The sequence below is a fragment of the Glycine soja genome, chromosome 3 (genome assembly GCF_004193775.1).
Source record: "Glycine soja cultivar W05 chromosome 3, ASM419377v2, whole genome shotgun sequence".
NCBI classification, from domain to species: domain Eukaryota; kingdom Viridiplantae; phylum Streptophyta; class Magnoliopsida; order Fabales; family Fabaceae; genus Glycine; species Glycine soja.
The window spans coordinates 46,251,840-46,264,686 of record NC_041004.1 but is presented as its reverse complement, the minus strand read 5'-3'; the positions used below and the strand labels follow the sequence as shown (position 1 = coordinate 46,264,686).

Here is a 12,847-nt window from a genome sequence, read left to right as displayed (position 1 = left end):
AAAAAAAATTATTTTATGGATTACCAACGTAAAACTCTAATTCTTATTAGATAGCAAACATTACATCGGTGTCTTATAAAAATATATCATTTAAGTTAATTACTCTGGTCAGATAAGTAATGTTATCAAGTCAGTGAAAAGATCTATCGTCTTTCTCATTCATCTGATTTAAAGTGAGTTATATCATTGTTCAGTAAAGAGGTGGGTAAATGGAAAAACGTAGTTACCTATAAAAATCAGCTTTCTAAATGTAAGTGTGAGAAGAAACACCGAACTCTACAAACATGACTATATGAGATATTACAGCAGTTTAGGTGAATTGTTCCCTGCTGAAAAAGTGTTCTCCTTTAAACTCTTGCTCAACCAAATGGCAGTTTCCCTCGGGGAAGCTTTCCCTGGCCCAAACGGTTTTAATAAAACTCCTAGTTCTCCATACCTTTCCTGCTGTAGTAATCTTGCACTAAATTCAAGCAAGCCTTCTAAGGCCTCAGCCCTTTGTCGGAATGACGATGTATCAAACTGTCGGCGGCGCAAGTCTGAAGAGTTGTGGCTTGATGCTCCAGTAGTTGCATTTTGATCAGATGAGCCACTTTTATCCTCATCATTTTTCTTGAACCTGCTGCGCTTGATTCCCTGCCAAGCATCCGTACATCCTGGCCTAACATAGGATGTGTCACATACCTTGATTGTGCATTTGTCTATCAAAGTTGAATCATTGCCACAAGGAGAGCCTGCGGAACCCTGTGCCGAGTTTGGAGAAGATCTATTGATGGGAAACAATTGATCTTCATATGATGCTAATGGGAATTCTGCTATCCTATCAATACGGGGAGAGTTAACTGAAATATTTGGTGAATTTACATGGTCAAGTAAACCAATACTGGGCCTGCGAGGAGGCTGCTGTATGGCACAACTTCTTGGGAATGGCAATGATGCTCTGCGAGTTGTATGGACAGGTTCTTTCGTATTGTATGAAACAGGAAGCTGCAACCATGGACTTCAGAAAGTCAGACATAAAAAATTCTTAATTGAATAATACCATTAAACCTGCAAGAGTTGTAAAGAAACCCACTCAACAGAGGTCACATGCTTAAGTTTGTTCATTACCATGTGGCAAACATTAAAAATTGATTGATTCCAGCTTGGCTTACCGTCTTATGATTCTTTGAGAATACCATTGATTTCTTGGGGGTGGCAGAAGCTTTTGATGCAGCTAATCTAGGAGTCTTGGCATTAATAGAAGTTCTGGAAACAGCTGGCTTATGGAGTGACTTTACATCGGGGTTGTCTCCAACAGAAAGTTCAGCAAATCTTTGATTTAAATTATCAGGAGTACAATCAATCTCTAGCGTAGAGCATAGAGAATCTTGCTCTGCTCCTGATACACTAGGATTTAAAGTCCGATCATAGCTAAAAGAATGCCACTTATTCCCAGAGAGGGAAACATGATCATCTTCAGACTTCAAAAATCTAGTTTTCTTCATGTAGTTGGATTCTGGCAATGTACTTCGCCTTGGGCTATTGATTTTGAGATGGACCTTAAGAACATAAGGCTGAAGATGATGGTGCCCAAGTAGCTCTGCAGCCTGCATCCAGAAGTACATGAAAGAAATAAGAAAGATAGCATGGTTACAGAGGACCCCTTCACACAACTAATGTCATTTTATAATATGTCTCCAAACTCACAAGGCATCGTTTAAAAGCCAGATCGGTCATTGAAGAGACAAAGATAGTACCTAATTCATGATTCATTGGTCTAAGTCTAACTTTAATTAAGTATATATATTTAATATTTAAAACATATTATATAACAAATAAATATAAAATTATGAGAAACCAAGTTAGCAAACAAAATTTAAATTAGCGTAAAATGATCGAATCAAATCCTACAAAAAAAATAAAAAATAGTAATAACCATCTGTGTTTGCCTCATGTGAGACTAAATAATACTACCTCAAGTTCTATATATAAGCAACAGATGGTATTTTTCTTTGGTCCTAATTATAAGCAACAATGATCAGTTTTCAAACTTATTCAGAGTTAAATGTCTTTTATACCCTTAATTTATTGCTAACTCTATTTACTAGACACTCACTCATTGGACTATGAGTATTAACATTAAATGAGACAATCACTTACAACATTTAAACTTAAGGACATTTTTGAAATAAATTTAAATTTATGGTAGTATTAAATGTAACCACCACTTTCCTTAGTCTTGATGATTTGTAATAGGACCGGAGGTAGTAACAATCTATATATGGACTTCATGTGTGAGGTTCTATTTTGCTGAAAACATAATTTTTTAATTAAAAATATTTCTAAAATACAAAAAAAAAAATGTTCTACACTGGTTTTAGATCAATTTGACTAGTGCTGTGGCCATTTGGTCTTCTAGGTTGAATGAATTGGGCACCTGACCAGTTTTTTCCCAATTTCTGTCACTCAGTAAATCTATCCAAACAAATTAAATCTAATTCTCATAATGTAGAATTACTTATTACAAAGTTTATTAAATTTCCGCAGACTTGTTTAAAATATTACAAACGTTTAAGCACTTCTTTACTCATCAAGATGCCTATCTGCCCATGTAAGTGACATGTTTTTTATTGATTTAATGAAGAAATTAGAATTATTCTTTTGCACAGTGGAAGATATGTTCACATGAATGGAGAATAGGTAAAATTCTAGTTAACATATAAAATAAAATTCTCATTAATGTTTAATGTAGAATCCATCATCAACCCAACCCATCTCCAAAATGATACACGGTACTAGATGCTGCACCATTAAATTGCATAGAATTATTCCAGGTCAGAAGAGAATTTTTATACATACACTAGGTCTAAGCTCTGGATTTTTCCGCAGCATGCTTTTAACAAGACCTCGACTGCCAAAAGTGAAATAAAAAATTATTAGAGCAATCATACAGTTCATAATATAACTAATTTATTGCCATAAATTTACAAGAAATCCCACTTTCAATGAGCTTTGCCTTGACTAAAGCTGTTAATTAGGACTATTTTAGGCATTAGGCCAATAAAAATTCCAAACTTAACAGCATTAAGACATGAAAAAGCAACTAATAACTAAATATATAAGCCAAAGTAACTACGTGACAAAAGAACAAGGACTTACAATGACCCAGAATATTTTGTTGGCAATGGGGCCACTATGGACTTATTGATCTTGTTAATCAGGGCTTGTATATCCTGTTTGAAAAAATTGAAAGACAAATATAATTTAATAAAAAGCAATGTTTGTCGAAAATATATAAAAGCAGTAAATGCAAGTAGTTTTCAAGCCTTTGAGAGATAATATATGTAATTATGTATAGCCATGCAGCTAGACAAGTGCAGCTGATTATCAATTAAGAAAGTCATAACAAAAAAAAAGACACAAGTTCAAAATATATCAAATCAGACAGAAAATCTTTAGGATTTGAATGTATTGGTCAGTCCATAAAACACAAAAACATGTTAAAAAAATATAGGTAATATAACAGGATTAGGCTGCTATAGTGCGAACAGAATTTAGAAAATAAAATGCAGAGTTATAACCACTGATTTAAAAATTAATAGAGTAAATTTTGTTGGAAGGTTCCACATCGCCTACCTCAATTCTTGGAGTGCAGCTTATATATTTTTCGGACAACTTCACTTAATGTCAATTGGTTTTAAGATGAAATCTAACATATTTAAACAACTTAATACTTATAATGTGCATACAGCATACATGAACATGCATAACAAACTATACAGTTGATAAAATTTACTTATCTGATTGATAATAAACAGAAAATCGGTAATATGACAACAGCAATGAAAGTATTAAATCTTTTCAAAGATGAGATACAAAAGAAAAAAAAAACTTCTGATTATAGAAGAAAACTTACAAATGCTTTGAATGCAGGCTTAAGTGAGGTCATTTCGTATATACAACATCCTGAACAACCAATTTCAGAGATCACGAATACACAATCAACTAGATAATGGAAAAAACTTATCAAGCAAGATTGCAAAAATAACCATAATATATGAGTACTTACCCAAGGACCAAATATCCGATTTAGAGCCATAAGGTATATCAGCAAGAAGCTCAGGGCACATGTAGCTAGGAGTTCCCACAACCTAAGTTACAAGACATTATTGATGATGATCTTCAAAAAGTTAGAATTCGGAAGGCAAACTCAGTTCTTAGATTAAATATTTCTTACAGAGGAAGTTAGATCATCTGAAGTCAACATTTTGGCAAGTCCAAAATCACCTGATTCATCATTGATCACTCATAAGCTAAATTTTAACCATCTATGCAACTATGCTTTATTTAAAGAAACAATTGAATAACTTACCGAGGCGTATGTCATGATTTTTTGTCAAGAATATATTTGAACACTGATAGAATCATGTAATTCTCATTAATATATTTTGCTTGAAGGAAATTAGATAGAAATAGGAATGTCGTCACTAAGCACAAAGAAGATTCTGTAGCTAACCTTGACATCGCGATGAAGAATATGGTTCACATGCAAGTAATCAAGTGCCATAAGAAGTTGAACAAGCCATTTACATAGTTTCTGCAGACAGATAACCATATTAGATTTTAAATATCCAAAATAAATGTTATCTTCTTTATTCAAAGAAGAATATTCATGTCTGAAAGGGGAAATCAGACATAAAAATTTATAATTTCTGCAAGGAAAAAAAATCAGGCATAACCTCCTCAGGAAACATAACACCACTAGCTTTCTTTATAGCTTCCGCCCTATGTTTCATCAATGATATATTTAAAACAATATTAACAACCCAATTTATTAAAATAACCAAGTGAAAGAATACAGAACCATAGAGAGTAAACTAGTAAAAACCTGAGAAAAGAAACTTACATGTCTCCACCTTTACAATAACCTATAATAATGCACACATAGCAACCCTGAGAAGGAAGTTAGGTTAATATGTCATCCATCAACAATAAAGAAAAACTGTAATAATAAAAAGAAATAACCAAAGTAATTATCCAAAATAGAGAATAAACTTAAATCTTAACTAATAACAAAGTTATATTACTTGGTCTTTAGTCAAAATTACTGTGCATGTTATTAATTGAAGATACAAACTAACCCATCATCGGTGACACCAATTTAATATCATTAAGGCAAATGAAGCCAAATGAAATAATATACTAATATTAGCATCGCTTGAGATCAAGTCCAAGAGTTAAAACTTCTTGAAATATTTTATAGTGCAAATGTAGAGAGACTTAAAAGCAATCATCCAATAGAAGCTTATCTTGACTTCTTGAAATTAACTGAGGAGGTGAAGAGAAGTAGAACTCAAGAGTCACATACCTTTTCTACCCATGAATCTTTATACTCCACAATAAATGGATTTCTTAATTTGGAGAGGAGCTCCATCTAAACAGATCAAAAGAAGAAGAAGAAATGAATAATATACTGAATCATACACCAAAATATTTCATATCAAATGTTTTGAGAAACAGAGGTTTACAGCCTAATTCATAGAGGTTTGAAACTTCTTTCAGCCAATTAGAAAATGAAATTCCTCTAGAACACACATGCACAAAAAAAGTGCAGCCCGAAGGCAGGAACCATGTAGCAGAACACAAGCACAGAAAGCGAGATTAAAGAAAACAACACAAGATGTTCAGTTAGTCAAATTTTTTTTAATGCAATTAAGCACAAACCTCCAGGTGTGCAGACCTACGAGAGCGCTCTGTTTGGCGGGCAAGGCGGATCTTCTTCAGCACATATCTATATAATTCACAAGTTGAAAGGCTCAAATGAATAGAAATAGAAGCCAAAAGGGAAAACAAGAAGGTAACATAAGTTCAATTCTCACTTTTTCTTCTCATGCTTATGCTTCACAAGAAGAGCAGAACCAAAAGCACCTTTTCCAATTTGCTCAAGTATTTCATACTGCTCCATATCATCAATTAGGAAGAGATTTTCCTCTCCTGTGTACAAAGGACTAGCGTGTTTGCTTCTTTCAAATAAATTACAAAGGAAAAAGGACAAATATAAACCATAACTCAAATTTCAAAGTTAAAAATACAAATAATAAAACATCAGAAGGAAGTTAACTAAAATGTCAGCGGCAGTTGCTCAGAAAGTACACATATGTAGGTAAAAACTTCGTCTCTTTCTATATTACACATTGTAGATAAACAATAAGGATACAGCATTGTAATAATGTGCACAATAGCAATAAGTAAGTTTGGAATACATTAACTTATGAACGAAGGTTGAAGAATTAGGTATGGTAGAGTAATTCTTAGCGAGAAACCTAAAGAAATAGAAATTGCGAGCAATAGTTTTTTATTTTTATAAACAGTATAGCATTGACGAACTCTGGAGGGCAAGAATTTTGCGAAGCGGAGTACATACTACATAGGAAGGAAAAAGTAAAATGGAAGTAAACGCCGAAAACGAAAGCGCGGAAAATGTGGAGAAATTCAAAAAATACGAAAAAACGAGAAAACGAAATAAAACACTTGAGGTTAAAAAATAGAAAGGCAAAGCAAAGTGTACCTGAGACGGGGAAAGAAGAAGTTGAGGAGATAGAAGGGACTCAAAAGGGAGAGGGAAGAGACGAATCTGAGAATGGGAGGTTCGACATTGGCAGAGAAAGTGAAAAACGACACCGTTATTGGAACAGCAGCAACAGAAGAAGAAGCTCTTGCGCCATTGTGGTTGGTTTGGAAGAAAGAAAATGACAATTTACATTGCAAATTATCAAAGTAAGAGGGGAGAGTTGAAGTTCATGAGAGTAAGGGAAAATGATCCAAGGGTCAACATTACAGTGATTGATTAACAATAAAACAATTGATCATTAATGCGCTTCAGATCTCATTCGTCAACCCATGACAGAAATTAAAATCTGGGTCAAGATTTTTTGCTAGTTAGTTAGTAGTATTAATAAAATTTTAAAAATGGTTTAACATTAAAGTTCTAAGGAAGGATTTACCTACTCTGAATTAAAGTGGACACTATAGCATGATTCTAAACTTTTTTTGATACATCAGAATTTAAAGCCCAAGACAGAAGAGAGAGAGCATGATTCTAAACTAACATAAAACATTTTATCATTATATTCAGTTTATTATAAAGCAAATCCAAGACCCTTAGTAAACATGAATTTTAAATTCTAATAAATCCGTAGAAAAAGTTAATAAAAGAAAGATTCTTTTAATAAACTATGGCCAAAAACAGATACACTAGAGCCTAAGGAAAACTAGTCGCAGACCTCTCTTTGAATTAATTTATGCCTAAGGTCTCCCTAAGGAGTGTTGTTGTTGTAGTCAAATTATATGTTATGGACTATTGTATTTGTAGGCTCCATAGCTTCAATTAAAAAAAAAAAAAGTAGAAACCAGAACAAAAACACAACAATTATTCAAAATAGAATATATCTAGCTAATAGTTATGTATTTTGATTGTCTAATCTCCTCATATTCATATATGGTGGGAAGTGGAGAGGGGAAATCATAGTGAGACACACGCAGCAGTGTTTTCCTTATTGTACCAACTCAATTTTTTATTTCTTAGCTACCTCCTCTCCTCAATTCACCACCTTATCATCCGGCGCAAAATATGACGCCAATTTATTTTGACACCGTTATTAAAATTAAAATTGTCAAACTTAAGATTTAGAGTTACCACTTGCTACTGCCGTGACTTCCGACTAAAAGTTCATTATCATTGCACTGCATGCTTTCATTCCTTTGATTGGAATTTGTAAATAACAGAATATTATTATAACTATTTAATGGTTAAACAGACTTCGCTTTATTAAGATTACACCATAGTTTTATTTGAATGTCAAGATTGTGACTCATCTCCATCCTAGCATTATAATTATAAATAAAGCTCACTCAATTGTTATTGTTGCCAAATATATTTATTTACCATATACTATTTCTCCACTGGTTCATTTATCAATTTATACATCAGACTGTTTTTGCAAGTGTTTTATATAATACCTTTTGACGTTGCTTTGAATCTTCACCTTATTCACCAATAGGTTCGATTTACAAACCCAACTGGACTTGGAAATCCTTTAAAGTTTATCTAGATCATTATCACAATTTTTATAAAGTTAACTACTGTTATTTTTGTATATTTTTTTCTTTTCAAAACATAACAAGGAACTTTATAAAAAAATATTTGTATACATATTTATTTTATATCTTTTTAAATTAGTCACATCTATTTTACAATCTTGCACACACATGCCTGAAAAAAAAATTGATTGATAGAGGTTATATATAAGAAGCATTCATACAATACAACAACAAAACTCTACCCTATTCGGTGAGATGAGTGCGGCAAGATAAGTTCTCATACCTGATTGGTTACACATTCAAGTCCTTGCTAATCTCTTCGAGTTAAGATAAATGTAAACTCTTTTATAAGTACTTTTAAACTCAAATAAAAGTTATTGTTTTTCAGTGAGATGTCATCCTTTTCTCCTAACTTTAACTACTGTTATGATACTCGTCAATATAATAGAAATTGTAACAACCCGAAATAGGCTAATAAAGATAATAATGGGATATAATAAAATGAATGTCTTTTAATATTTGTTTTATGGATGTTTCATAAATATAGGACGTTACTCTACACTATAAAAAGATTAGACAAAAGAGTTTGGTTATTAGAGAGAAAAGTCTATCTATGAGCTTAATATCTATATCCTTTTTTTTATCTGAGGTTAAAGATCACTAATGTCCCTCAACTTATGTTAGAAATTAATTTCGTTTGCAATGCAAGATTAATTCAAGAAAATTTTACACATAATAAAAATTAAATACATATTTTTTTACTAAATAAATCATTATCACTCACGTAAATATAAAGATAATTTTTTTTTTATGACACACACTCATACACCCATCTCATAACTCATTATAACTAAAGGAAAGAGAAAGAAAAAGAGAAGGATAAGAGAATCCACACACACTCACATCCTTGGAGGCTTTTGTGTCTCTTCCCCTCTTGACCTCTTGATTGCATTGTCTTTGTTATTGGATTTAGGGGTTAATGGTGTTCAACCCTAACTTAGAAATTTGATTCATGAATCTTTGCATATAGATTGGAGGGTTGTGTACATAAAGTTAATCAAATGTTGCATGATCATCATAAACTAAAAAAAAAAAAAGTTGTCATTTGCACTATAAAATAAAATCATACAATGCACACAAATAGAAGTGAAATAAAGTGAATTAATCACAACGAGAATAAGTATAAAAAAAAAAGCTCAATTAATATAAAATAGATGATTAACCTTAAAATGAACATTAGCAACATATATACTACAAAATTTATCATTTAAGATTTTATCAATTACAAAAAAATAATCAAAATAAATAAATTGACCCACATGCTAGTTCATCCCATCTAGAGTCGTCCACTTTGAGTCAACAAAATTTAAGCATCGAATTTTGTTGGGAGACTTGATTGTTTTTTTTTTATATAAAAAAAAGAGGCATAAATAGTATGGAATTGTAATTTTTTTATTAAAACTACAATTAAGTACTTAACATCACAATTTAGTGTTTATTACATGCAATTAAAATAATTATTTTTAATTGCTTGTTTTAATTTTACGCTTCATTTTCTAAAATATACTTTTTAAGGTCTGTTTGGTGAAGGAGAAATAGAATAGAAAGAAAAGAAATAAGTGAAAATCAATATTTATAATTGAAGCCAAATTCAATATTATAATTTAAGAAATGATATTATTAACTTCAAGAAAAATAGTTGATGAAATGTAGTTATTCTTAAAAAAATATATTTTAATTTAAAACTCGTTCTTCAAATTTTTTTAATAAACTTTTTAGCTAAGAATTATGTTTTAAAAATATTTGTGTAGTTATTTTTCAAACTGAAATTAAATTTTCTATAAAAATCCAGAAAAATACATAATTAATGTATGTTTTTAAGTTTAAACCAACTAACCCTTTACATATACAGCTACATCTGTGCAACATCCCAGTTAATCCCAACTTGTATGGACATGTAGGGAGCACAATAATAAACTATACTATGTTGAAACTAGAGACACTATAGACATATGCCAAGCAAGCAGGAGACGTATCAAGGAAAAGAGAAACACTTTGGAACATTGCAAAAATAAATAAACAAACAAAATCTAAAGACGGTGGGATTGGTGGGACAACGATCTACGCGGCTAAGGGTGGGAATCTGAATGTCTTTCCCATAATCAGATATCACATATCATATACTATTGACTACCAAAATCAATATAACCCATTCCTACTCACCAGAAAGCCACATTGCACCCTAAACATATATTATGTTTGTCCAATGTATCATATGTAAGTTGATGTTAAGAAAAATAAGTGTAAGACTAACTTGGAATAAGTGGATTCCTTTCTCTACCCATGAATATCACAATTTCTTTTGTTTGGTCTCATATTATTATTTTTATAAAAAATTTGGTTATAAAATATTTATTTAATAGGAATTTTGGTTCTTAGTTTGATAAATTGCCGTATAACTTAACAATCAAATGATCAGTATGTAGGCGTCACCAAATTTGAAACTTTATTTTTTTATCAAGACCAAATGTTAAACTTCAAACTTGTTTCTTGGGTTCATGAGTGGTGGGCCTGTGCGAGTAAATACAATTATGGGCCCAAAGGCTATTTCCCAGGCCGGGAGGCTATATGAAAGGCTATTTGACCAAAAAACAAAATGGCTTAATTACGTTGACTTTTGAGGTTAAAAGTCAAATAATGTAGTGTCTGAGACTTGTGCGCATGCAGGTGTAAGCAGTTGTTAATAGAGAAACAGAAGAGCACATGGGCATGATGTGTGTGACAGAGAAAGATGAATGGGTCTGTGTTTGTGCAGAGAAGTGTGGGGCCAGAAGGAGCCTGTTATGATATGAGATATACTTTGCTACTGCCCACTGCAAAAAGAAAAACACCATATGGGACCCTCTCAACATTAATACTGTTATTTCAATATTTCTCACAGTTTATTGTGTCTCTGTAGTCTCTCCCGGCTCACACACTCACTCTCACGTAAATCGATTTAAGCTATTCAGTAAAAAGTACGCATTCTACTACTTAATTGGAAAATAATGATTCAACTTTAACATTTATTATATATACTGTATTGTTTTTTTTATTGAAATATTAAAAGTAATATAATTATATTAAATGTAAATATGTAATTTCCTGTTATTTGACACTTTTTTTCAAACGTCATAAAAAATATTAATGATTTATAAATTTAGCATTGAGCAAGTAATTTAATTTGTATGATATTACTTCTATCAATCAATGATTTCAAATTATATAAACTTAATTGCATTTAGTACATTAGTATCGTAATTGAGTGATTTTAATCATATATATTAATAAGTATGATGTTTGTCTATTAAACAGGATAATGAAAATATATGTACTTGAACTATATATTATTTCATATATATATATATATATATATATATATATATATATATATATATATATTTAAAATTATTATTTCATCTGTATTAATAAGAATGATCTTACTGTTAAATTGTCTAGGATTGATGCGTTTTTTCTGCTGAGCTTTATCCTACGATCCACCTGATACACATCCCTTACCTTAAAACCCAGCTTATGACTCTTCAACAAACATACCCGGAGCCTTGGAGCTAGCTAGCTCCCCTTATCTGAGATTTTTAAGTTAAATATGGTATATGTGTTTGTAATAAGCTAGTATTCGTGTATTATTATGTAATTTAATTTATTGTATTGCATGATTATATAAATTCAAAACATAAACATAAATTGCAAGTTATGGATTTTATCTTATTTTCTTTAAAAAAAATTTATAAATATTTTTGTCAGGTGTTTATAGAAGTAGTAATTCAGTTATTTTTTATTTTTTAGTAACAGCTCTTGTATCATTCTTATATACAGTAATATCGATAAACAAAATACTAAATGAGATATGAAGTCACACATTGAATATGAATAGAAGAGTTGAATATTATATAAGTGAAAAAAAATTCATAAATTTAATTTTTAAGATTTTAGATTAGGATGTGATTTAATGTAAATCTATTGAAGACTAGTACTTAAAGATTTATTTTAACATTCCGGTTTCATACACATATGCAAAAATAAGGAATTTGGGAACCTAGCAATAATGACTGTGGATTAAGCAGAAATAAAAACAATTGATGGAGCTCCAAAAATAAATTATTAAACACAAGAGGATGACATAAGTTACGTTCACAGATCAAAATCCGATTACCTTTCCAAACGAGCTTGGGAACCTAGCAATAATGACTGTGGATTAAGCATAAGCCCTCGTTCAACGATGATTGCTATTTTATGTTCTACTTAATTTGTTTCCTATTTTATCTATTCGACCGTTAAAATATTTGTAATATATATATATAGAGAGAGAGAGAGGAGATAGAGACCTCCGGCTAGGATTTGGGTTTTAATGACAAAACATAACCTATGAATTCTGTTTGATATTTGATGTTTTTTTTTTATCAAAAGGATTGTACAAAATTAAAGAATTTTACAATTTGGTTTTATTAACAGAATATAAAAAAAGAAAACAAATATTAATCCATATATTATAAATTTGAGTTTATTTATTATTAAATGAATACATGTTTAATAATCATATATTCACATCTCCATAAAATCATGTAATTTCTCTGTCATTGAACATTTATTTTTTATTTAAAATGTTTATTTCTTTCATATATGTTATCTTTAATTTAATTTAACACAATTTATTAAAAATAAATAAATTTTGAATCTTTATACACTTTAGCAAATCAATGATATTTCT

The 12,847-nt window shown here is 30.7% G+C and overlaps 1 protein-coding gene across 2 annotated transcripts; it reads right to left on the bottom strand.

Annotated features, from left to right (window-relative positions):
* Window positions 1–130: 130 nt before the first annotated feature.
* Window positions 131–6,918, bottom strand: LOC114407689 (serine/threonine-protein kinase Nek2-like). Of its 2 annotated transcripts, XM_028370881.1 has the most exons (15): window positions 6,548–6,917; window positions 5,859–5,973; window positions 5,704–5,770; window positions 5,348–5,413; window positions 4,886–4,932; window positions 4,719–4,764; window positions 4,496–4,576; window positions 4,352–4,394; window positions 4,217–4,266; window positions 4,049–4,130; window positions 3,896–3,945; window positions 3,139–3,212; window positions 2,839–2,890; window positions 1,152–1,586; window positions 131–984 (listed from the first exon to the last, which is right to left on the bottom strand). In XM_028370881.1, exons 2-15 carry the CDS (start codon window positions 5,942–5,944, stop codon window positions 301–303), a joined length of 1,863 nt encoding a protein of 620 aa, XP_028226682.1. In that variant the 5' UTR covers window positions 5,945–5,973; window positions 6,548–6,917; the 3' UTR covers window positions 131–300. The 2 variants fall into 2 exon arrangements, with proteins under 2 accessions (XP_028226682.1, XP_028226683.1); XM_028370882.1 differs by lacking the exons at window positions 4,217–4,266; window positions 4,352–4,394 and having other exon boundaries at window positions 6,548–6,918.
* Window positions 6,919–12,847: the final 5,929 nt, after the last annotated feature.

What these genes read in the sequence shown, in the direction of transcription:
- LOC114407689 (XM_028370881.1), bottom strand. Translation starts at nt 5,944, where the DNA reads ATGGAGCAGTATGAAATACTTGAGCAAATTGGAAAAGGTGCTTTTGGT. An exon ending in AAGATTCATGGGTAGAAAAG is followed by an intron (nt 4,933 to 5,347) that starts GTATGTGACTCT and finishes CTTCCTTCTCAG; the next exon opens with GGTTGCTATGTGTGCATTAT. An exon ending in ACAAAATATTCTGGGTCATT is followed by an intron (nt 2,891 to 3,138) that starts GTAAGTCCTTGT and finishes CACTTTTGGCAG; the next exon opens with TCGAGGTCTTGTTAAAAGCA.